At 51.4% G+C, this 26,238-nt stretch overlaps 1 protein-coding gene across 5 annotated transcripts; it reads right to left on the reverse strand.

Annotated features, from left to right (window-relative positions):
* Positions 1-2,469: 2,469 nt before the first annotated feature.
* BMF (Bcl2 modifying factor) lies at positions 2,470-23,405 on the reverse strand. 5 transcript variants are annotated; one of them, XM_069597792.1, is made up of 5 exons: positions 23,244-23,405; positions 22,733-22,861; positions 20,289-20,585; positions 18,626-18,786; positions 2,470-6,346 (listed from the first exon to the last, which is right to left on the reverse strand). In XM_069597792.1, the coding sequence occupies exons 3-5, from the start codon at positions 20,578-20,580 to the stop codon at positions 6,245-6,247; spliced, it is 555 nt and encodes a 184-aa protein (XP_069453893.1). In that variant the 5' UTR covers positions 20,581-20,585; positions 22,733-22,861; positions 23,244-23,405; the 3' UTR covers positions 2,470-6,244. The 5 variants fall into 5 exon arrangements, with proteins under 5 accessions (XP_069453893.1, XP_069453895.1, XP_069453896.1 ...); XM_069597794.1 differs by having other exon boundaries at positions 22,733-22,831; positions 23,244-23,378; XM_069597795.1 differs by lacking the exon at positions 22,733-22,861 and having other exon boundaries at positions 23,244-23,319.
* Between the last annotated feature and the right edge of the window lie 2,833 nt (positions 23,406-26,238).

The following is a 26,238-nucleotide window of genomic DNA, read 5'->3' on the forward strand; positions in this document are numbered from 1 at the left end:
TGACTGACTCAGCTGTTTAAAAAGTCCCAAAAGAAAACTGCATCCCTTTTCTGGGCCTCAGTTTTCTCCTCCTTAAAATGAAGAGGTTAGACAAGACAACTGACATCACTTCAAGCACTCACTTTCTACCAGGCTAGGAACCCGAGTCCAAGGCTGATCCTGAGAGAGCCAACAGCTTCCCAGGTCACGGGGGCACAGCACAGGCCAAGTGAGTCGGCCCTTCGGTTCACAGCTTACTGCTGTGAGCGGTTTTTCCCAAGGATTTTTATTTTTTTATTTTTTTTATTTTTTTTTTTAATTTTAGTTTTTTATTTTTTAAATTTTAAAATCTTTAATTCTTACATGCATTCCCAAACATGAACCCCCCTCCCACCTCCCTCCCCATAACATCTTTCTGGGTCATCCCCATGCACCAGCCCCAAGCATGCTGCATCCTGCGTCAGACATAGACTGGCGATTCAATTCACATGATAGTATACATGTTAGAATGTCATTCTCCCAAATCATCCCACCCTCTCCCTCTCCCTCTGAGTCCAAAAGTCCGTTATACACATCTGTGTCTCTTTCCCTGTCTTGCATACAGGGTCGTCATTGCCATCTTCCTAAATTCCATATATATGTGTTAGTATACTGTATTGGTGTTTTTCTTTCTGGCTTACTTCACTCTGTATAATCGGCTCCAGTTTCATCCATCTCATCAGAACTGATTCAAATGAATTCTTTTTAACAGCTGAGTAATACTCCATTGTGTATATGTACCACAGCTTTCTTATCCATTCATCTGCTGATGGACATCTAGGTTGTTTCCATGTCCTGGCTATTATAAACAGTGCTGCGATGAACATTGGGGTACATGTGTCTCTTTCAATTCTGGTTTCCTCGGTGTGTATGCCCAGAAGTGGGATTGCTGGGTCATAAGGTAGTTCTATTTGCAATTTTTTAAGGAATCTCCACACCGTTCTCCATAGTGGCTGTACTAGTTTGCATTCCCACCAACAGTGTAGGAGGGTTCCCTTTTCTCCACACCCTCTCCAGCATTTATTGCTTGCAGATTTTTGGATCGCAGACATTCTGACTGGTGTGAAGTGGTACCTCATTGTGGTTTTGATTTGCATTTCGACCCAATCAAAAAATGGGCCAAAGAACTAAATAGACATTTCTCCAAAGAAGACATACGGATGGCTAACAAACACATGAAAAGATGCTCAACATCACTCATTATTAGAGAAATGCAAATCAAAACCAAGGATTTTTAGAACTCTATCAAGCGCTTTAAACTACCCCTTTGAGTCAAACACATTGTTAATACTCAAAGACAAGCCAGGAAGTACTCCTACAACTAGCCTACCTTTTGAGATACTACCTTGATAAAAGGAAAGCCAGGCCTAGGATGACAGGGGTGAGCAGTTGTGTGGAGGGGCCACCAGGGCACTTCTGGTCACTAAGGCTGCCATTGCCAAGGGCTGGCCCCAGGGCAGGTCCTTTGTCCACATTCCCTTTAATCCTGCAGGGCAGGCATACCAGTAATTTACACACAGAAAAACTGAAGGCTCAGAGAGGTTATTCGACTTGCCTATGATCATTCAGCTGGTGGAGGCTGGAACCGAATCCAAATCCAGGTCTGGATCCAAAGTCTGTGTTTTTCCACTTCATGGGGCCTCTGCTGTGCTTCTTGTGTGATCAGAATGTCTCTTCACTAGCCCCAAGAGGGAAAAGAAGTCCTGACAAAAGCTGGGGTCCTGGGCGGGGGTGGGGTGGTGGGGGTGGGGTGTCACTCATGAGGGCAGCGAGAAGCAAGTTGGGAGAAGCAAGTTGGGAATCTCTAATCCCTTAACAAAATCACTGCAGATGGTGATTGCAGCCATGAAATTAAGACGCTTACTCCTTGGAAGAAAAGTTATGACCAACCTAGATAGCATATTCAAAAGCAGAGACATTACTTTGGCGACTAAGATACGTCTAGTCAAGGCTATGGTTTTTCCTGTGGTCATGTATGGATGTGAGAGTTGGACTGTGAAGAAGGCTGAGCACTGAGGAATTGATGCTTTTGAACTGTGGTGTTGGAGAAGACTCTTGAGAGTCCCTTGGACTGCAAGGAGATCCGACCAGTCCATTCTGAAGGAGATCAGCCCTGGGATTTCTTTGGAAGGAATGATGCTAAAGCTGAAACTCCAGTACTTTGGCCACCTCCTGTGAAGAGGTGACTCATTGGAAAAGACTCTGATGCTGGGAGGGATTGGGGGCAGTAGGAGAAGGGGACGACAGAGGATAAGATGGCTGGATGGCATCACTGACTCGATGGATGTGAGTCTGAGTGAACTCCGAGAATTGGTGATGGACAGGGAGGCCTGGTGTGCTGCGATTCACGGAGTCGCAAAGAGTCGGACATGACTGAGCGACTGAACTGAACTGAAGTGAATCCCTTAACAGACCCCCTTGCATTTTTATTACACCTTGGAAAAGACCAGCTTTGCTTTAAATGGTTTTATTAAAAACTGTACCAATTGATGAGGGCAAAGATATATACACATATATGCATGTGAAGAACACAAAGCCAAATATTCTGTACAGGTTTAGAAACAATGAGTTCCCATCCCCTCCCTCTCTTCTCTTGTCTCTCTCCCAGAGGCAGAGCACAGTGAACCCAGGACAGCTAACCTGGGAGGGACAAAATGCTACATTCTCACTAGGTCTCCCCCACAGCCCTTGTGGACCCAGGGATGGAGCAACCTGCTGGGCAATGCTCACGGAGCAGGGAGAGGTGCTGGTCTGCTGTGCAGAGAGAAGGGCAGCACGGACTAGGAGCCTGCAGAGCTCCAAGCACCTTCAGCCTGAGTGGCTGACGCATCTATGGCTTGCTCTGCTGTTCCCTCAAGGCTCAAAGTGCCCACCAGCCTTGGACACCCACTGTTCAGTGTCCCCAGGAGGCTTCACAGGCTAATGAGTTAAGGAGTCAGCCTGAGTAGTCTCTCACCAAGGTGTCCCCACCCACACACAGAGGGACCCTGCAGGACCAATGTGCAGAAGCCCCCACAGAGCCGATGTGCCTGCTTCTGCTATCCCTCACTTGCCCCACCCCACTTCATCAGAACTCTCTGCATGCTAACCAGGACAATCACAGTGGCTCCTCAGCCCCCAAGTGGAGGAGGCCCTGGCTGGACTATGTCCCTCCTTGCCACGTCCAACCCATCCTTGGATGAGGCTTGGCCACTGGGGACAGAGAGACACGTCAGCTGGGCCCCTCTGAGCATTCAGGACATGCCTGTCACATAAGCCCCTTGCTCTGGGGGCTTGAGGGAGGTGATCCTTGGACAGAGCAAGAAAAGGCCCCAGGGGTAGCCTTCTACCAGTCCAGGCTTTGAGGCAGCCAAAGAGAGAGAGGCCCAGCTGAGTCCTAGAACTGTCTGAGGGAGTCAGACAGCTGGCCTGAGGGGGTTCCCTCCCTAGTCCTGCCACTTTCCAGAAGCCCCTACTCTGGGGTTCTTAATGAGAAGAGTTGTTTTGACCCTGAACATCAGGCTTCCCTTCCCTCCAGGGCAATTCCTACCAGGGAAGTTTCCAGTCCCTCTCCCGAACCCCACCCTCAGCAAACCACAAAAGCTCCACAAGTCTTCTGTCGGTTACAGGTCAGGAGCCAGGTCAGACTCTCCCTCCAGTTGATTCTCCACCCCCTAACTGGAGACAGCCAAGCTCCTGGGGGTGGGAGCTGGGGAGAGGGAGCCCAGGGGAGGGATGGGTCTCCTGAGGTTGAACTTGAGGAATGTTCAGACCAAGTCACCAGGCAGAGGGGGAAAAGGCCAGTCTAGATCACTACACCAATTAAAAACAGCCAGCCAGGAGGAACCTCTTCCTCCTGGGACTATTCTACCTGCTGAGTTCTGGCGGGAAGGGAAGGAGGGATGTTTCACATTTGGTCCTGGCTTGCTTAGGATAGTGAATTAGCTTCTGGCTTCATGGAATATGGAGATAGTACAGTCAGACGACCCTCTACCCAGCCCCAGATGCAATGTTCAACTGAGCTTCTCATACTGTGGGCTCAGTTCTCAGGATAGGCCACTGGACATCCTCCTCGGCCCGGCAAGGTCTCTGAGGCTGATGGCTTTGCCTAGGCACCAAGGCCTGGGCCATTTATTTCCACTCTCACTCAGCTCACATGGAAAGTCTGCTAAGAGGAGGTAAAAGTGGCTGGTAAAAATAATCCTGTTTCCTTATGTGTGCCACTCGAGGTATACCGGCACTCTGTCAGTCACAGCCTTGGTCCAGGAGAGGGAAAAATAACACACGTCCCATGCAATTCAAAAAAATGGTGTGAAGACCCACAGGGAAGGCTGGACTTCACAATGGTCAGCCTATCCCAGCACCAGTCTCCATGCCTGTTCCCTGGGTTCCAGAAGGAACCTATCTTCTTAGCAGACAAACCATGGTATACACCCTGAGAATACAATTCTGACCAAGAATAGGTAGGCAATACCTCTAGAATATCCAAGCAGAACAAAACCAAGGCTGATGCACAGTTTGAAGTCCTTCTTCAAGCCATTGTGAGCTCATAGGGTACCTTTGTGCAAATTAGGAAAGGCATCCTTCCTGTAAGTGGACACAGCCCGACACTAGGGCATACAACTTAGTGAGCAGAGCATGGGCTAGATTCTAGCTCCCATCACCTTCTGCTGCTGGTGCCCTTGTGCAGTGAACAACCTGCCTGACCGTACATCCAGATCAGTGTGTCCTTCAACAGGAACGAAGACCTCCTCTCTACACAATCAGAGGAGCGGGGACTTGTTCAGATATGAGAGTCTGCTCTGGACTCCTCCAGCTTCCTTGGGTAGCCCTGGCGCCTTCTCTGCCCAGGGAAGCCGTCTTTTCTTCGGGCCTTGCTTCACCGTTAGCACCAATGTTAACTTTTCTCACATATCCAAAAATGATAATTTAATTTCTAGGTGTCTGGTTAACAGATTCCCTGCATCTTTTTCAGATTCCCTGTGTCTGCTCTCAGAGCTGCTAGGCAGGCTGCTTTAAATTCTCTCCATTAGTGCCACAGCAGGGAGAGAAAAGGAGTTCAGAGGCAGCGGCGATCCTGCTGCATTCCAGCGCTTGCCTTTCTGGCCTGGCTGGAAGCTGAAGGAAGACGGGAAATGTGCACCCAGCTTTGATAGTTCCTCACTCTAATTACTGTCTGTTACTCTAAAAGACACATTTCAGCTGACAAAGCCACCATGCTGGCTTCTTCCTGGATCCCACTAGGTGTGAGAAAGGAATGGGGATAAGAGGGAGGAGGTAACTGGTTTCCAAGGAAACCAAGGGGTCTGGGTTCCTCTAGGGCTTACTCTCATGGGTGGGATGGCCGCCTGGTTTCTGACACCTCCACAGTCCGGTCCTGTCTCTTCTGGCCCTAGAGTGCTGCTGTTGGGGGCGGGACGCAGTCTGTTGGCTGGCTCTTTCAAAAGAAGACCTGACAAAGGCACAAGCTGCTGGCTACAGCACGTTGACTGGCTATTTGGCTCCTCCGTGGTTGACACCCAGCCAGTCCCGGGCAGCCAGAGTGGGCAGTGGTTCTGCACCTCAGGACCAATCCTGGGCTTCTAAGTGGGACCAAGGCAGACGTGAGGCCTACCCAGAAGTTTGGTTCATTTTTGCGGCACCTTTTGAGGGTCCATGGAGAAACCCAACCCTCCCTGAGGTCTGCTGGAGATGACAGGGGCTGGGCAAGAATCCTTTAGCCCTTGGGGCGGGCGATGGCTGGGCCCAATGAGAGCCCAGACATGGAGCTGGCTGACCGACCTAGTGTAGCTGCCATGCACAGCTGGAAAGCCCCTGGCTGAGGCCCTGGGGGGGTTAAAGTGTGACCCGTCAGATAGGGGCTCCATTCACGGTGGAAGGCTGATAGGTTTGGTGGAACCACAAGTCTAATCCAGCCTTCTATCTCTTAAGTTCCTGTGGGAAAACTACAGTCCACTCATGGGAGATCACTACCTGCTCGTCTTCAACAACTGATGACAGAAGGATCTACTCGTCCGAGCCCTTAGGAGGTTCCAGGGAGACACACCAGCCTCTACTTCAACAGTGTTTGACAAAGGCCCCCACTCCTGGTCGAGGCCCTGAACGGGGAAAGAGGTCCTGCTTGGGTATGTCTTATGTACACAGAGAAATTTTTAAAATAAAAACACAAAACAAAACTTCACAAGACGCAGTGTCAGTCCTCATCGATGTTGTTCCATGGTGCCCGTGCAAAGGGGGCAGCCCAGCCTCACCTGGGGCCTGCCCCATTCCTGTTCTCATCTCCATTCAAAGCCACGTTGTGTAGGAAGAGGAGGATCTGCCACCACATGCGATTTCGGTTCTGCTGGTGCTAAAAGAAAAAAAAAAAAAGGTGATGCAACTCCTAAATGCAGCCTGAGACGACAGCTTATTATTTTCAATGCAAAAGTTCAGATCCACACATCCCAGGGCAGCACCTTAATCCCATCAGGACAGCAAACTCGGGGGCATGGGGGATCTGGGGGAGTGATGAGAAAAGTGGCGATGAGGGGGAGATAGCAGAGCTCTCCATATACAATTGCAGTGTGAATGTTAAAAAGAAAAGACCAGGCTCTTTATGCACTGTGCACAAGAGGATTAAACTTTTTCCCCTGCTTGCAGGATTTTCCAGAGTTTAGCCAAGTGCTGCTTTTAATCAGATTGGCTCCTGAGCCCCTCAAACCTCAGCTGCACGAACAACAAACTTTCTTCAGAAAGAAAGAGAAGAAGTGCCCCCCTCTCTCCCCCAACTCCAAAGTAACACAGAGAACAAGGGGGAAAGGGGGGGAGCCTCCATCTGCAAGTGATTTGACACTGTGAAGGTCAAAGGGTTAATCTTCCATTTAAACCACACTGCTGAGGCAGCAAAAATCTGATTTCATCCAGTGCAAACACGCACACACACAGACACACACAGACACACACACAGACACACTCACACACACACACACACTTGGGCGCCTGCCCTCTCTCCCTTCCCAGCATCTTCAGCTCCGTGCTGCCCTTTTTATAGCTGCTCTTGACAGTAAGCCATAAATAATCCCTCTTGGAGCGCTTTCCTACTGACTGGAGCCAATTAAACGTTAAGCAAGAACATACTTGAAAACAAAACAAAAACAAAGAATGCACACTACTCTCTGGAGGTTATCCCAGGTCCTACTGTCAGGCAGGGAAGCTTGGGGCAAAGGTCAGGGGTCAGTGACTCACAGGACTGTGGCTGGTGCCCCACCCACACAGGTATCAGCAGAGGCCCGGAGGGAACTGAGGGGTGCTGGGAGAGGCGGTCTTTGTTCTCTCTTTATCTGCCAGGGCAGGAGGACGAGGCTGGGGCCCTCTCCACGGGGTTCTCAGTGGACAGGGGAATAAAAACCGAGTGTGCAAAAAAAAGGAGCCAGCACAGAGGCTGGACTTGGACTGCTGCAGCAGCCTGGGCAGCAATCACGTTTACGTGAGGTGTGCGTGTGTAGGGGGAGCTGGAGCCCCTGCAGTCTTTAACCACAGCCCCGGCCCCCACCAGGCAACTCCCAGTCAGCTGAGCAGAGGCTAGAGTAAGTCAGTGGCAGAGCTGCAAAGTGAGCCCCCAGAGCTCCTGGATTCCCAGAGCTTCCTAGGGACGTCAGGCCCTGACCCCCTGACCTGTCCCCAGGCAACTGGCCAGGTTGCTGGGTTCCCTGTCATCCTGCCTGAGGCCACAGAGAGAGAGGAGAGGTGAGATGTCAACTGAGGCTGACCTCAGGGCCCTGTCATGTATCCGTGTCCCCCCACAGCCGCACCCCCTATCTGTAGCAATAGCATTGCTCTTTTCCCTGCAGAAGGGGAGACTGGAAAACCCAGAAAGTTGGAGGCACGGCTCCTGCTAGGAAGGGGAGGGAAGTCAGGGTGTGCCACAGAGGAGGCCTGGCAGACTGCGACTGGAGAGACTGATGGCTTCCTTGTGTTTTGTAAACAAAGACGAGTAAAAAGAGGAAACACACCAGGCTTAACAAAATCTGGTTAGAGTAAAGCAGCGTGAAAACGGACTCAGCTGCAAACCTGAAGACTCAGGCTTGCCTGCAGCAGCTGGACAGAGCACCCCCTCCTCCTGTCTCCCCTCCCCAGCTGCTACCCAGGACAGGTGCAAAGGTCATGGGTGGAATAGGAGGAAAATCCAGGAAAAGACTGGTCTCTAGGGAGGCCAGTCTGCTGGAATTTAGAGGCTCCTCAGGTGCCTCTTTGAAAAGGCCAAGTAACAATAACAACCAAAATCCAAATAGTCACTGTAAACTGAGTGTCAGGTTCTGGTTTATGTCCTTGGTTCTCAAAGTGTGGTCCACAGACCAGCAGCTTCAGCCTCAGCTGGGAGCGTATAAGAAATGTAGACGTAATGAATCAGAATGCATTTTTTAAATATTTTTTTAATATGGGCCATTTTTAAAGTCTTTATTGAGTTTGTTACAAGATCCCCAGGTAACTTTAAGACACATCAGAGTATAAGAAGAACTGCTCTACACACATTAAGCTCATTTGATCCTCTCAACAACCCTATGACACATGTATATATTATCATGCCCATTTTACAGATGAGATCATTCAAAGAGCTAGGAAACCTGGCCACACAGCTAGTAAGCAGCAGGGACTGGGTTAAATCCAGACCACCTGGCCCCAATGTCCTTACTCATTACACTGTGCTCCAAGTGCCACCGCACACCTTTCTTTATACCAGAGCAGGCCCTCCATCTTCCCGTTCTCTAAATCATCTCAAAACAGCTCAAGGGCCAAGGAAGGGAGATCACAGCTCTACAGTTTGGGGCCTGAACCAATCCCATCTCTGTAGGCCTCAATCTCTCCCCACATTCCCCTAATGGAGGCCACTTGCCACTCTGGGTAACTTTCTGGGCCCGCAGTCTTTGCGAATAAGGCAAGAGAGAATCCTCACTCCAATCATGGTGGGTTCTAGGGACCCAAAAGACAGTGGTATTAGACTGGAAGGTGGAGACATTGCTGGGAGACACAGACTGGCCTAGCTCCACAAGGGACCAGCCTTAGGAAGGACCTAGGTTCTGTGCCTCTCCCTGGGACAGGCCTTGGGGCTCCTGAATCAGGAAGGAGGCACTCTAGGCAGCGGGTAACTCCCCGGAGCCAGGAATCAGAGGAACTGGGAGGCTGGGGTCTCTCACCAGCCAGCCTGAGTCTTCCCTCTCCTCATAGGTGAAGTGGAGGTATGGTATTAGTGGTTCCCATACCTGCTGTGTCACAGAATCCACTGAGGAGCTATTGTAAATAGAGTCCTCAAGTCCCGCCCAGAACAACTGGGGCAGAATCTTCAGGGAAGGGCCCAAGAATCTGTATACTGAAATGCTCCCCTGAGTGATATTTTTTGAAATCAGAAGTAACATCTATTGTCTACTTTAGTCATAAAAATGATACATCTTAACTGTAGAAAAACTGGAATACAAGAAATTAGAAAGGAGAAAATAAAATCACTCATGATTCTATAGCCTAGAAGAAAACATTTCATGATTTGGTATTTTCTTTAGTCTCTTTCAATCTCCTCCCACCAGAGTAATGACTTGGCGAAGCTGGAGGTTAATCCTGCCCAGGTGCTTCTAAGGCAGCCAGGCCACACAGGCATTTAGAAACCACCGAGGTGATTTCCAACCATAAAGCTTGGTGATTCGGAGTTTGTCACCCACAATCACCTTCAGGATTATAACTCAGAGCTCCAACAACTAAATTCAGCCTGGTGGAGGGTCTGGGTGGGCTTGGAGAACAAGCTGCCTAGTACAGGGTCAAGCTGGCTGCCCCGGCAGCCATAAGACACAGCAAGACCAGGGCCTGGGAAACCACCTATTGCCCCAGCAACCCTTTCTGCAAGCACGAGCAATGCCACGCATACCCCACCCAGCCTTCTCGGGCCACAGGGCGAGCTCCAGAAGGCCCTTTCCTGAAAGGACATCAAATCGCCACACAGTAAGAGAACCAGAAGGCCTTGATTATGAAGAACAATGATAAATAAAATGTTTTTTCTAAATTTTTAAAAAGGACATTACTAGAAAGGAAAGAAAAAGGACATGAAGGGAGGCCAGGGAGAGAAAGAGTAAGAAGAAAGGCAGTCAACATTCACTGAACAGGATGAGGTACACGAAGACACTGAAACATCAGAGCACATGGATCCTTCCAGGAGAGGGTGTCCGGGAGAAAGGGAGAAGGAAAGGGGAACCAGGAAAGAGTGCGCTTGGCCCCTGACTCATCACCTGAGATCAGTGAGTGCTGACCCCTGGCACAAGGTTCAGCTCTCCCAAGCTGCTTGGGACCCCTCAAGTTTGGGAATCTACAAAGAATGGGGGTTCCCAGAATGCATAGCCAGGGTATCCTCAGGGCTAGAAGACGGGCTCAGAAGATGAGAAGCTGATGGGAATTTAAGTGTACACCAGAGCTCTCAAATTTGGTCCAGAAGGTAGGACCAAGGCACGGAAGGCAAGAATCGAGGTAAATGCCCCAAAGGAAGGGGTCCTCACATGGTGGATAAAAATGCTCTCTTCAGTTAAGACAGCACAACCAGGATGACACACCTGGGGTTCTCCTTTCAGCCCCACTTTCCTTCTGTGGGCAGGGGATAAAGGCAGTCAGCTGACAAGTGTTGGAGTCATTCCCACTGTGTGCAGGCACTGTGACTGAATACCCAGTCATTCATCCTGGATGATGGGGAACACGTAGGGCACACAGTAGGTATTCAACAAGCACACTGCCCTGACTATAGAAAAATCAGCGTTCCAAGATAACCTGCTTGTCTGAAGCCAGGAACAACTGATGTCTGGCCAGGTCTGAAGATGTACTTGATGCGATAGGATCAGCCTCTTGCCTAGAGAGAGGCCCAACTATTAAAGGCTTTTTTATTTTTTTTAAGAGCTGGCTGCAGTGTCTGACAAGGTTGTATTACACATATCAAACTCTGTTTCATTCCACATGGCCTCTGCTCTAAGCACAAAGAGGGTTCCCTGCTCTCCCCTGATAAGAATCTCCCTCTGTCTCTCCTGCTTCGTATCCAGTTCACACCCTCTGGGGACTCTGTGTGTCACCGGTGTACCAGATGCTCCAGCAGGAGCCAGTTCACCCTCAAAGAATTTGGGTAAAGAGCAAAGCTACGCTGTAGCCCTGATTTCGAAAAACCAAACACACAAAATGCAAATTGACCAAACAGATCAGTTTATAACAATCTCATACCTGAAATGATTTCTTATCATCTCTTTTGCTCCTCACAAAAATCTGGGCCATAAGAAAGGCTGCTGCTGCTGCTGCTGCTAAGTCGCTTCGGTCGTGTCCGACTCTATGCGACCCCATAGACGGCGGCCCACCAGGCTCCCCTGTCCCTGGGATTCTCCAGGCAAGAATACTGGAATGGGTTGCCATTTCGTTCTCCAATAAGAAGGGCAGGTATTATTTTCAATCCCATTTTACAGATGGGAAAGCAAAGGCTCAGAAAAGTTACCCCTAATGTTAGTTGGGAGGGGGTGATTCAGATCCCTGACTCCAGAGCTGTGTTCTTTCTCTAAAATATTACAGTGTATTTATTCATATTATGAAAATGATATTAACTGTTCAAAGAGAATCACCACCTAACTGCTCCCTCCCCCCAGTACATTTAAAGAAATTGTTTCCAGATCATTAACTAATCTAGTAAGGATGCTATGGACTAGAAAGACAATAAACCTTTCCGAGGCAGAGCTAACTGAAGATCAAACAGAAATAAAGCTAAAACTGGTCTGAAATGTTAACTTCAGATGTTTCTCTGAAACCATGCTCAGTTTCTTTTAAAATATAGGGCAATACACTCTCTATAAAATGTCGTTTTCCTACCGCACTTCTTTCCTTTCCCCATCAACTCTAAACCGACCACAGCAAGGCTGAAGCACAAAGCCTTGCTGTTGACAACAGGTATACAGAGCTAAGGAAGACTTCAGGAAAATTCCACATACCAGAAGTCGGGAAGATGTTTCTGTTTGATTCAGCAACCTTTTATCAGGTATCCAACTGAGCTAAGAGTTACGAAGGACACAAAGATAAGCAAGCTGTAAGCCTTGTCTTCAATTATTTTACAGTCTGAAGGGGAGGAAAGCAAGAACTCAGTTTCACAGGAGGCAAAGGTGGGCCAGGGTGCAGAGTGGGACCTCCATCAGATTCTCACCTTCTGGGCTGCACCTGCTGAGGAGCTGGGGTAAGTGATGGGAAGACCATGGTTTTAGGATCAACAGTGTCACATGGGCATGTAATCCCACTTCTCGGAGCCCTGGCTTCCAATAAAATGGGGGTAATGAGGTGTCGAAGTACCAGGTTGCTGTGGTGCTTAAATGAGAGAAGTATCTGAAAAGCACTGGGCCGTGGCTACCTGGAGCAGCTCCCCAGTCCCTGGTGAGGTCCAGGTTCGACTTTGTGGAGCAACTCCCTTGACACCCTCAGCTGAGAGCAAGTGCCCCAGGAGCACCACCTTCTGGGCAGGCTCATGAAGCCCTGGGGGAATGCCTGACTTTTCACTCTGAGAGGGACCAGGGCAGCCAGGGGCAGCCGGGTTCAGGATCCCAGGCTGCCAGGCCGGGCGAGGAATTCTAAGACCCCCGGGGCCGCCCCACGGGCCCTGTGGGCCTACCGTCCCAAACTGCTTTTGTCCGAGACACCAAGGAATGAGCAATGTGGCAAAATGGAAAAGGAAAAAAATTCGCGCCAAGAGCTTCCTCAGCCCAGCCAGCAGCACTAACAGACGTTGAAGCTATCAGTCACCACCATGGCAACACCAACTGCTTCTCCCAGAAAGGCAGCCTGGGCCCAACTCAGTCCAAGATTGGAGGCCTTCCTCTAACATAAGTGGAGGCCACCGGCTTCAGTCCCTGGGGGTGGGAGATCGGGCTGTGCTTGCCACCCATGCCCCAGAAACTTGGGTTGCCCCTCCGCGGCCTGGAGACAGGAAGTACTGAGGCCCTGACCCAGCTGCCCCTGTCTCCCCCAGTCTGAGAGCAGCTCCTTCAAACTACTGAGCAGCTCCTTAGGAACTCAGGAAGAGGGGTATGTGCGCTCTGGTCACAAGAGAGGGAGACACATATGGCTGATTCACATTGTTATATAGCAGAACTAACATCATGTTGTAAAGCAACTATACTCCAATTAAAAAATAAACAATTATTTTTAAAAAGTGAGGGAGAGAGGGGAGTGAGGAGGGAGCAGGTCCGTTGTGGATCTACAAGGAGGGGGAGAAGGAACCCCCAAGGCTCTACTTCCCGACCTGATGCCTTTGCAGCTGACTGTTCTCATCCCGCCTGGGGCCACTCCCTGGACGGGACGGTCAAGTCGAGCACCGAAGGCCAGACTTTCCTCCTCACCCCACACACTGGCTGTTTCTGTACTGGTCATGGAACATGCCCTCTTGGTTGCCAGACACAGATCAAAAGGCAAACCAGACTTTTTTCTTTGTCCTTCTTTTCTAATGCCTCCTCCAAATCCCTCCCTCCCATCACCCTCCCTGCCCTGGCGGGGAGGAGGGGGGAAACCCAAAGTCAACCCTATCCCCATGGCTTGCCTTGGTGGGGAGGGAATGGCCTGTCCGGAACTACGAGGCCCTTCTCCTGGAAGAGAGAGTAGTCAGGTGCAGAGTTGTGTGGGGAACTCGGCTCTAGTCAGCCACGCTGATGACTCAGAAGCTAAATATAGCGAGCGATATAAACAGAGCCAGCCACAGAGCAAACACAGGGCCCCCAAGCCCCAGCACTGACTCTCACGCACAGCACTCTCCAGAGCCCCTCCCCCAGCCTCACTCTTCCCCAGGCACTGTCCGAGGGGTACCTCCCACTCTGAAGCTGGCTCCTAGGGACCCTTCTTACCCTAGAGAGAATCTCTGGGGCTCTTGCCCCGGGCTTCCCCATCTAGAGCCTGAACAGCTTTATTAGGCATAGTCTGAACTCCAGAAAACCACTCACCAACAAGGACAGCATCCCAAAGGGTCAGGAAGCAGTGAGGGGCTCCCTGAACAAAAGATCCAGGCTGCTGGCAGAGAAGCCACTAGTTAATAAACCAAGAAAACACCAGCTCACGTACAACTTCCAAAAGAGCTCCCCAAGAACTCCAAAACCAGGTCCAAACAAAATCCTAAAACCCATTTTCAAAAGTGTTAAATTGTCGAGGCATTAATAGTTACTGTGTGTTAGTCGCTCAATCGTGGCTGACTCTTTGCGACCCCCTGGACTGTAGCCCACCAGGCTCCTCTGTCCATGGGATTCTCCAGGCAAGAATACTGGAGTGGGTTGCCATTCCCTTCTCCAGAGGATCTTCCCAACCCAGGGATCGAACCTGGGTCTTCTGCATTGTGGGCAGATTCTTTACTACTGAGCCACCAGGGAATTAATAGTTAAACATATTACAATTTCCAAAGGGCTTTCACATCAACTCTGCAAGGTGTGTATGAGAAACTGAGGCTCAGATAAGTTAGTTACATGATTTGCCTATGAACACAGGACTCATAAGGGACAGAGCTGGGATTTGAACCAGACTTTGTGTCTAACCCCAGGATCCTTTCTCTGACCTTACAACTAAAGATGGTTTCCACTGAGTGGCTGAAATTTTTCTCAGATCTCATTTTCCATAAAGTCTAATTACTATTCAGGGAATTTCCAAATCTGACTCTTCTGAATCTGACTCTTCTGAGCTACTCCTGGTCCAAGCGAAAAAGCCATTTCCAACAAGAATTTCAATTCTCCTGTAGCTTTACTCACTCAATGGTCTCCAGTAGCCACTTTTTTTTTTTTTAATGATTCTTGGCTTCTTAACACTGCCCAGAAATACCCCACAAAGTTCAAGAGGGTGCCACTGGGACAGGAGACTTTCCTAAGGGGAGAGGACACCAGCTTTTTCCCATTTTTTGACTCATGTTGGAGGAGACCACGGCAAGGGGAATGGAAAGAAGCTGGGACTCACCTTCTGGGCCAGAGCAGCCCCTGAGCGCAGGGAGGAAGCAATCCTGTACTGCCATGTTCCCTGAAGAAGCTGGACAGACAAGAAACACCAAGGCACCATCACAGAGCCAAGGTCAAGGTAGGCTAAGGTCACCAGACCACCACAGATCATGTGTTGCAGCTCAGCTAAGTTCACAAAGGAGCAAAGAGGGGAATCTTTTACTCCTGACCCAGCCAGAGGAAGTTAGGGGTGTGTGACCAGGTTTGGAAAGGCTTTTTATCTCCACTCACTCTGCCACCAACTCCCTTGCTGCTTTGGAGACCCAAAGCATTGACAGCAAGCACAGCTTGTCTCCAATCCTTGCCCATTGGTCCAGAGAAGCCATCCTGGAGAGATCACTTGGGTAGCCAGGCTAGACCTCCATCCAGCAAGCTCCTCGAGAAACATGCTGGGAGGGTTTACAGCCCACAATAAGCAGCACCAGGGGGAGTTTGGAGCATGTTGCCTTTAGGGTCATGCTGACATACTCACTTTGCCATAATGCCATCCTATAAGGCACTACCATCATCACACCCTTCCCTGTGCTCCACATCTCCTGGGGCTTCCCCTCATATAGAAAAACAATAACTGGAAATGACTGACAGTCCAGTGATTAAGACTCCATGCTTTCACTGCTGAGGGCATGAGTTCAATCCCTGGTTAGGGAACTAAGATCCCACAAGCCTGATGTGGCCAAAAAAAAAAAGAATAGCTGAGATCCCTAACCAGGGACAAAAGGCAGAAGCTTCACCTTCCCTACAGGATTCGGGGACCCATGGCCATTGTCTGGCTCTGGGACACCATCCCAGACCTAAGAAGAAAGGAGATGGCCAGGCCCCTTCAACCTTCTTACTGTGTCTTGAGTTGTCTTCCCTGGTTATCTAAACTCAACCCACAGTGATGGAGACTGATCATCATTCCCCCAGGAGAAATGTACAAGGACAAGGCCCATAAGTGAATAGCTTGGAAGCCAATTTCTCTGAACAGGGCAGGTGGAAGGGAGCCCACAGGAGGCAGCTCTACTTAGGGACTAGCTGGACAGGTGGGCTGGAAGATGCACTGTGAACTGACAAGAACAAATGTGGGGGATGATCAGGATTATAGAGACAAAGGAAACAAGCATTAAAGAATACCTACTGTGTGCCTGGAACTCAGATAGGTGTTTTCTCACTGAATCTTCATGATCAAATTCTGTGACATTAGGTCTAATTTACAGAAGAGGAAATAGGCTCTGCCAGATCAAGTGTCTTCCCAGTAGCTGGTAGATGGCAGAGCTGGCATTCAAACCTGAGCCTTCAGACTTTGTATCTGAAGCCTCAAGACTTAACCCTAAATTACTTCTACCCCTGTGCCTCAGTGTCCTGCTTGCAGAGATGAAGGGAAGTAATAGGGAAAGAAGATGAAGGATAAGAATGTAAGAGTGACGACAGTTTTGTGTGGATATGAAATATCTAGACGTTAGTTTATATTGTAATCAAGTTCAGAAAATGACTCACTTCTTAAAACTAGCTGCTAAAAGGCCCTACACATGCCAGCACTCCATCTGCCCATGGCCATGATCCCAGTCCTTCCCACAGGATGGGCTCCCAGTGAAGTGAGCAGGGTGAGTGGGGAGGAGGGTGATAAAAGTAAGACTCCCATGGACAAAAAGCCTGGCTCTTTGAGATGGAAAATTTGGGAAATCCAGCTCTCGGCCTCATTGGCCGGCCTCCTGCCACTGCACGGTAGGAGAAGGTAGCTGGCAAGATGGTGAGGGGCACAGGGAAGTCAGGAGCCAGCAGTGGAGGAGGTGCAGAGCTGGGGAGACTCTCCTCTAGTTCTCCTCCCACTCTGTGGCTCTGCCCCTCCTGCTCCCAAGCTGAACCAGGCCCTCGAAGAGACAGCTCTGCACTGGGGTCAGTGATGCCAAACAGCAAAGGGCAGGGTCAGACCTTGGGATCAGGGCCAGCTTCTCCTGTGAGGGACTGAGTTGGGAAGAAATGGCCCTGGGCTGAGTTCTAGTCCTGTGCCAGGGCTCGACTGGGCAGAGGAGGCCTCCCAGCCTGCTCCCAAGCCTAGAAGGGCTCACCAGTGAATGGTGGAACATTCTGGGAAACAGCTGTCGAGAGAGATCAGGTCTAATGCGAATGCAGAAAACTGCCTTCCAGGCAGTCCCCCAGGTGAGTCCAGGAGACCCAGAGCCACTGTGTTCTCCATCAGCTACAGCACTGGGGCTAGGAGCTGCGAGCTCAGGCCAACCACAGGCCTACACAACCAGCGTAAAGTGAATGGGTAGAAAGGAGGCCAAGAGGCAGAAATCAAGAACCAGAGTGGACTGAAGGGAAAACCCTAAGCCAAGTTTCCACAGAGCTATCAAAGGAGGGAATAGGAGCTGGAACTTGGAGCCAGAGGAGACAGCCAGGCTGCCTTATCTAAGCATAGGGCCACCCTCTCTTCCTGAGGGACTGGGGGACCCACCAGGACCAGGTCTAACCCCACATTTCCCTCAGAACCCCTTGGCAGAGACTCTCACCTTGGCAGAGAATAACCCCTTCTGTCTGGATCTCAGGAAACTTAAACTCAATTTCTGTCTCCCCACCCCACCTCCCGCCAGGTGCTGGCCATATTTTGGTCCTCAAGCCAAACCTATTATCAATAGCTCTCCTCCGGTCACCTGAATTTCCCCACCTAACCTCAGGGTCTGCCCAATCGTGGTGGATTAATTATTCTCTTGATTTCCTAATATACAGTCATATATAGACACGCATATACACACACACACAGCCGACTAGGCAAGGACACTGTCTCAGAGGCAGGGAATGTGTTCATTTCCAGGTGGCATGACTTTGCTTCAGTGGTGGTTGTACTAGCAGGGATCCAGCCTCAGGCTCCTCTCCCCGCCTTGGCAGCCATCCAGAAAGTCAGCCCAGGGAGGAAGAGTTAAGTGCCCAGGGGCTGGGCCAGACTGCCGCTGCAGAGCCAGGCAGCCTCCAGCCCAAGGCACAGAGGGCTCCTCCACACGAGCCCGCCAGCCGCCGCCTTTGTTGATGGGCTCTGCCACAAGCTCCAGTGACACGCGATGCTCCGCCCTGGCGGGCTGGTGCCAGGCTGCCCGCTGAGCACCCGGTCGCTGGTCTGGAGAGACTGTGAGGTACACAGTCTCCAGAGTCCTGGCCCTGGTTTCCAGACAGAGACAATGAGGAGCGGCCTCCCCAGCTGGAAAGTGTCAGGTTACAACCGGTTCCACCACTTTTCCCAACTCAGACCCGTCCAGGCCTCGGTTACCCATTTCCCACTGCACCACAGCCAGGTACCTCCGACTGTCCAGTTTTCCTCAGCACCATGAAAATCTTCCCCTTAGGTCTGCAAGGGACCATCTCCCACTGATGAACTCAATAAGATACAGTGTGTCAATCAAGGCTGCAAGAAGCTATGCCATTCTCCAGAAGAGATCGGAGCATTTCCCAGGGGCCTGAGCTGAAAGCAGGCAGATAAACAACTTGGATCTCATAGGTGAGAGCAAAAGCACTCATCCAGCCAGGCCCATTCTCGATTTCCAGTTCAAGAGAATCACGGTAACGTGGGGCCTGGCAGAGACAGAGTTGCTGAGGCAGGCCCCAGCCCCACAGACCCAGCAGATGCACACCACCTCCCCCCACCAAGCCCCAGTGCCTACTTGCTGCATATGAAGCCGATGGAACTGGTCTGCAATGCACTGGAGTTTTCGGGCAATCTGTATCTCTGCTCGATGTTGCCACTGCCCTTCAGGGGGTTGCTCACCAAGGGGCAAGCCTGCAGGGAAACTGGCAGGAAGGGGGAGCCGGTAGCCAGCATTGCCTGCAAAGACAGAGGGCCCACATCTCAGCAAGCTCCACCACTGCCCCATCTTCCCCATGCCTGCCACCCCTGGTCAAGACCCGGGGTCAAGGGTAGACTCTAGTATGGGAAGGAGAGGAACTGAGCCTGTCTTTCTCAGGGCACTCTGCCAAATGTGGACAGCCTGACTTGCCTGCTGACCAAGAGTATGAAAGCTGATGCCAGGCTTTCCTCCCTTCACTGGCAGCGCCATGGCAAAGGTAATAAGTATGGCTGAACTTGCCAACCTTCTGTCCTTATTTACACAGCTACGCTTGACCACAATTTATTATTCATTATTCATACAGTAGTAGCAGGCTGAAGCTCTTCTCTAGAAAAACATTGGAGGCAGCTCTCCAGAGATCCTCAGTTGAGCAAAGCAAGGGACAGAGAATGAAAATCAGAAAGTAACCTCACTTTTTGGTGTAGCAGAGAAAGGCTGGTTTCAGGCCCTGAAGCTCTGGGCAGTGGCACAGAAACATAGGGAGAGAAGACTCCTCTGAACCACAGAGTAGCCAAGTTCCTCTCTGCAGCCAGCCCCAGGCCAGACATCTAGACCTGCTCTCACTGACCAAGTGCTGGTCACCGAGCTGCCGCTAGGGGCGCCCGCTTGCTCCCGTCTTTCCCTCCTTCCTGCCCGCCTGCCTTATCCATCTTCTCAGATTCCTGCCAGAACTTTGCCTGAATTGTCCTACAGTGCAGCTCCTTCTGGGAATAACTGCAGCGTCTCCTCAATCCGCTCCATTGGACCCAGCAAGATAGCCTCTGAACCACCCTTCCCTCCATAAGCTTTGTGCTAAATGAAGAACACTGGCTATCTAACCTTGCCCTTTTGCCAGAGGAGGGCAAATTGCTAATAAAACCAACCACTGAAGCCCACAAATGAAAGGGTCTTATCTGACTGAGCCTTGGAAACAGCCCCTTTGTTGGCAATGAGCCTAGGGAGGCCCAACTTCTTTCTCCAGTTCCCCTTCCAAACACAGAAAGTCCCAAGTGACAACCGGGGCGGGGGACCTTCTGCCTCCAGGAAACTTCTCTCCCAGAACAAGCTGGGTTTTCCCCTTCAGTGTCAACAGCGAGTCACAGATCCCCCAGCCTTCTCCAGGGCAACACTAGCCACTTTACGGAAGGTACATCACTATTACGACACAAAAGCCTGGGCCAGTCAACAGGCCATAATATGTAAAAGCCAAGACCCAGGTACCCTTCTTCCAACCCAAGGAGATACCATGGACCCAAGGATCCCTCCAGAAAGGGACAAATGAGCAGAAAAGAATGGCAAGGCAATCTGTCCTGCTTGTGGCCTGAGGAGCACAGACAAGAAGCAGTATATGAGCAGAGAGGCAGCAGGTGAACAGCTGAGGGATCAATAGCCCCTGCTGCTCAATTTGGGGAAGGAAATAGCAAAGAGCAGGTTCGGGGAGGGAAAGTCCCCTCTTTTCCCCCATCTCTAAGGGAGGAGTCCTAAGGCTAAGAGCACTCACCATAAAAGAGTCGCTGGGGCTCCTCAGTCACCCCACAAGGCAGCATGACACCCTGGCTCGGGGAAGCTGGGCTGAGAGTCTGGGTAGCCTTGTCTTCCTGGCTGGTGGGTCGAAGCCCAGGGCCACAGCAGTGCGTGAGAGGGAAGAGCTGCAGACGGCTGAGGGGGCAGTCCAGCTGGCTCTGGGCAAACAGGTCAGCAGAGAGCAACCTCCTGGGCTGGGCCCCTGGCTCCCCATCCTCTGGCTGGAATACGTCATCCTCCAGCTCCTCCACACACTGGGGTGGCTCCATCTCCCCTGTGAGGGTGCAATGCAGGCATCCGGGAGGCTGCCCCCACCCAGGCTCTACCTGGAAGGACTTCCCTCCCTTTCCTTCTTTCCTGCTCCCCCTTCTTTTGTGGAGAAGTGGGCTCAGGCACTGATGACAGTCAATCCTACAGATAAAGCATTGCCAAGGGTGACAACCCACCCCCAAATGTGGGCTGCCTTGCAGTTCCAGGATTCTCCATGTTTCTTCCCTGCGCCCACTTGGAGCCACCTTCCCCTCAGCATCCTCTTCTGACCCAGGCTGGTCACAGTCACACAGTTGGACTGCTACTGACTCATAGCCATAGCAGGGGTATGGTCAGCTGCTACAAGTACGGAGGGTACCTGGAGAAATGTCAACAAGACTAGCCTCTGTGAGTGGCTGTGGGAGGGCAGAGGGTGCTGTGACTGGCTGTACCCACAGTGCTCACCACACACAGACCCCCTTGCTGGCCTGAGGAGTAACCATCAAGTTCTCATCTCAGTCTGAGCGGAGCTCCAGGCTGGGCAGCAAAAACAAAAGCCAGCGATCCTAGCCCTGCCAGGTTCCCTCCAAACCTGCTAAGCCCCGCCCAAGACTCTAGTCTCCACCCGCTGCTTGCTCAACACAACAAACAGGCTCAACGATGTGGTAAGAGTGTGTCCTGGGAGAGAGAGGGGGAGAAAAACCCAAGTTAGTCATTGCAGCTGCCCTCTCAGCAGACTGGAGCTATCTGTCTACCACAGCTTAGCCGAGAGGAGAGGTACGGCATGCAGCAAAGTGCCCAGAGTTCCCCAGCTCAGTGTGGAGTCACTAATCTCCACAACTTCAAATCCTTCCCCACAGCCTACCATTCCTGCCAGCACCGAACCTGAGATGGGTACAACCTGCCTCATAGAAGGAAGTGAAATTCAGCCCTCTCTCTGTGACCTCACTTGCTGCCTGAACTCAGGTTGTTGATATGAGTTTCTTGGTGATAAAGAAGTTCCACTTGCTCCACTTGATGGCTCTTGGAAGTACGAGCTTGCAGTCACCCAGCTTCTTGTGCTCAAAGTTAGTCCCCTATACACACACCAGGAACCCCTCAGGGTCCCTGGGGCAGTCAGAAAAGCAACCACCTGAGTGGTTAAGGATACGGAGAGATGGTGTTTGTCACTGCCAGAATCAATTAGAGGTCCCCTGGGAATTCTGTCTTCCACTCTCTTGCCCTTGAAGAACAAGCCAAATGGTCTGTGGGTTGGTAAAGTACTTAGAGGAATCTCAGTTAATTCAAGAATCTTGGCTTTCTCAAATGCAAGCTTTCTTTAAGGCGCCTGCTTCAACTCTCCCTCCATCCCATCCTGTCCTTGAGCTATCTATGGTCCCTATCCTGCCTGTCCTCTTCCCTGTCCACTTGGATGGCAAAAAAAAGGCACGTGGTGTTCTTGGGACAGTGTTTTCCTAAAAGGTGTGAGAGGACTAGTTTATCAGTGCCAGGAAACAAGGCATCCTGCAGAAAGGACCAAGCGCTGTCCTACCAGTTACCTGGCAGGGGCTCCCCTCCAGCCCTTCCACCTCCTCTAGGCAAGCTGGCAATCCCAACCTAAGATGGGGCCCTCCAAAGCCAATAGCAAGCAACAGTCATTGTCTTGGCTTTTCCTTTGAAGCTTATCACCTCTCCCACCCTCTCCCAGCAAAGCCCCAAAGTTCAGCCCTTGCCTGCACTGGACAGTGGGGGAGGTGCAGCCAGAGAGTGTGGGTCTGCCAGCCTAGGGGGACCCTTCCCACTCTACACAGGAACTACGATGGCTCTTCTGCAGGTGGGAGCCTTCAGAGGGGTGCTGGGCAAGATCAAGCGCAAACTGGGATACAGTAAAAAGACTTCTCCCCTTCCCCTGAGCTGAAGAGGTGGTGTCCAAACAGGCAGCAGGAGGGCACTTCCTAAGTGCACTACCAGAGAAGCAGTCCTATCAAGGAGACCTAAAACCTGCTGGAGCCATCCCAGCCCTTAGGACGCTAACAGGGATGCTGAACTCAGACTCCTCCTCCTCCTGGGAGAAGGCAGTAGCCAGACATTCTGAACCTCTTCGAGGGCTAAAATCTGGGAACGCACACATACACACACACACACACACACACACACACACACACTCACGCACTCACACAACACACAGCAGACCTGGGTGGCTCCAGGGGAGAATCTCGGCCTCCGAGTCGTGATGCCAGGGTTCCGTGCCAGGGTCCAGCGTGACGAGCACTCGGGGGCTTGGCGCCCAAACTCAATTGGGAAGGAGGGGGGAAAACCCAGCTGTTAAGGAGAGGAGCCTTCAGACTCCGCAGGGATGTAGGAGGTCCCACAACTCCCTGCCGTACCCCAATGTCAGATCCAGAGACCGGGCCATTCTCGGGCACCCAGATCTGCTCAGCGGGGAAGCGCAGGTTCCCCTGCCCACCTGGACCCAAGTCATTAGAGACTCAAATGCCACTAGCCCCGCATTCCTTTGTGGAGCCGCGCACCTACATGTGGGTTCGGTACCCCGTTCCCACACCCCAGTGCCCCAGTCCATGATCACTCCAGACGCCCGCAGCCCAACCCTTCCCGGGCCCCCACGCGCAGCGCGATCCTATCCCCACTTCCTCAAGGAGGTGAGATCCAACTCCGCCCGGCCCTTGGCCGCCCAGGCGCTCACCCGGCAGCAGCGGGCGGCGGGAGGCGCGGGCAGGGGCGGCGGCGGCAGGAGGCGGTCAGGCTCGGGTGGAGGCCACTCTGCACCGCGCGGTATTGTTTCCAAAATACGCCCGCTCGGGGCATCCCGCAAACAGCTGATGAGGCCCCTCCTCCGGAGCGTCACACGGATGGCTAGCCAATGGAGAGTGGAGCCCGAAGTCCCGGGCTGGGCGGCTGCCAGGGACTGTCACGATTGTACTAACCTTCCCTTGGAAACATTGCAAGGGACCGAGCCAAATTCCGACCTCCGCCAGAAACGCAATTGGAGCGCCGTCGCCCAAGCAGATTCGGTTCCTAACACGGACTTTGGAAGCACTCGAGAGCCTTTTAGTCCTCCCTGTTAGGAGGGAGATAGGGGGCGCCAAAGTGATTTTTGTCTTCCTTTTCACGAGTATGGTCTGAATAATTTCGGCGCGTCCAGAAAGGGAGACGAAGAGAAGGAAGCGGGGAGATTTTAGATGATGAGGCTGGCAGCATCCAGAGGGCCCAAGATATGGGTGCCTGTGGATCCCGGCCACCTGGTGGCAAAGCATCTTCCCTGGCTGCTGGGCAGGTCAGAAGCAAACTCCAGCCCTCAAAGCTGTAGGAAGCTTGAAAACGTGTGACTGACACTGTTATCTCGAGTGACATTCAGATCAAACATCCAAAGGGACCCACAGGCTCTCTTATTGACTGGGAATGGACAGTCAAACAAAATTAACATCTGGCTGAGGAGAGGAGAGATCAGGAATGCAGGGGCTGCTCGGGCAGTTGACACATCCTGCTTATGGCAACGCTGAGAGATGGAGCTAGGGTTGCAAGGAAAGCAACGTGTCCTGCAGACCACCTACTATCGGCAGGGGAATCTATGGGCTAGTTCACAAACATTTCTTAAACACCCTCGTTGTGCCAGGTACTGGGCTAGGTACCAAAAACCTGGTGCCTGCCCTCAGGGAGCTTACAACCTACTTAGAGAAGTAGACCAGAAGATAATGGAAAGCGACATGAAATGTGGTAATGCCAGGGATAATGACTGCTGGGAAAGCAGAAGAATTCAGAATGCTAAGACTGGGGAAGGCTTTAGGGAGGTCGCTTTTGAATTGGACCTTGAAGGATGGGGCAATTTTTCAATCAGGAATACCAGATAAAATAGCCAAGGCCTAGCTTTAGCACAATCAAGTGCTGAACTGGAGAATTTGTCAAGAGATCAAGGGCAGGGGGACGTATAGGATCATTGGGTGCACACCTGGACTGAGGAAGGGTGAGCATGGGCAGGGAGGTTCAGATCAGATTACAGAGGTGTCCCTGGAATGGCAGCTGAGGAATCTGCACTTTATTCCAGAGGCATAGGTCAGCCAGCAAAGATTTCATAGAAGATGACTGACTTGACCAAGCCTGGATTTTAGGGAAAATAAATGAAGAGGCCAGAAATCAGTGAAAGGGAGCCAGTCCCTGCAACAGATTAGGTGAGGGATGATGGGGCTTGACCCAGGGGACAGTGGGGACTGGTAGTGGGGACCACCAAGCTGCTCTCTCTGAGTTTGTAAACTCAAATTTAAGCTAAGTGGGGCTGGGACTCTTAGCCTAGTGGAGCCTAAAGCCTCCTTGTCCCTTTTTCCTGCTCATTCTGTCCCTAACTCCTTCAAAGGGTACCTAAGAAAGTGGACCAGGCATAATGAGGGCTGTGGTTGCTAGAATAGGAAAATGCTATCCCCAAAAGTTGGAGAAGAGGGAAAAGGGAAAGGGGCAAGAGTCAAGCTTGGTCATCAGCCCGGTCCCCACATAAGTTGACAGATGTCCAGAAAGAGGTGCTGGAGCCAAAAGGAGGTATATTATTTTGCCAGGAGGCTTGGCCAAGAAGGAGTGTCAGAACTGGTCAGGGTGATGTAGCAGTCATGCCATATGTGAGCAGACGAGAAGGCCAAGACCAGCCTCCGTGCGGGGCACCAAGGAGCCCTCACCACATTTGCTTAGGTCTACACACACCTCCTGAGGTCCATCCGTCTCTTCTGACTGGCTCTCCTCCTGGGCCCGTATCTCAGGTGGGCCAGTTGGGCCTAAGGGCATGACTTAGGGTCAAGAGTAGAACTAAAGAACAAACCAGGTCTGAGTCTGTCCTCTGGGGCAACACAGCCCAGGGTACATGGGTCATCCTGACCCACTTGAGCTGCTAAAGCTCTGTCTGCCTTGCCACAGCCCTGCAAGGCAGAATTGGGTCCATGAGGCAAGGAATCTGGTAGAGAAAGCTTATAACCTGGGGTCCATGTATTCACCAGGCTCACCAGGGGCTCCTCAGCTTTAGGAGAGAAACTTGCTAGATTGTATTTGTGAGTTCACACAAGCATTTTTATGTGGGTGTGGTGGCTCTGTAGCTTAGAACAGTTTCCCAAAGGGGTCTGCGACCCTGTAAAAGTTTTAAACTCACATTGTAGGGGAATGGGGCTAAGGAGCAAAGGGGATCATTTTAGTGGGTCTGAGCAGGTTGGAAGACAGAAGAAGGGTCATACCCTGTGGTAACATTTCTTCACAGGCCTCTCTACCAGGCCTTCCCAGCTTGCCCCCCTGGGCTCCCTGTGAAGGACACCCATAACTTGGCCTCCTTTGCTCTCAGCCTCTAAGGTCAAGCAGCAGGGGCCCAGCCTTATGAGCTAGAGGAACCAGAAAAAGACTGTCAGGGATAAAGGGGTCAGGGAGGTCAGAAGCCTCACTCCCACTTCTCATCACTGTCAAAGCAGACCCCTCCCCATGCCCTTTCTCCCCTCCAGCACAGGATAGACTCTGCAGCCCGAAGAGTCAGGACCTGCTGGGCTGGAGGTCTTGGCTCCAAGTCTGCTACCAACAGCAGCACCCTGGGAACAGAAGAACCCTGGACTTGTGGTTCAGAGCACATGCATCTTACATCCGCAACAGAATCTCTTTTCCCTCTTTCTCTGTTGAAACCATTCTTTGCCCATTTTTTTTTGTTTGTTTGTTTTTTA

This window comes from Ovis canadensis, chromosome 7 (genome assembly GCF_042477335.2).
Source record: "Ovis canadensis isolate MfBH-ARS-UI-01 breed Bighorn chromosome 7, ARS-UI_OviCan_v2, whole genome shotgun sequence".
NCBI classification, from domain to species: Eukaryota; Metazoa; Chordata; class Mammalia; order Artiodactyla; family Bovidae; genus Ovis; species Ovis canadensis.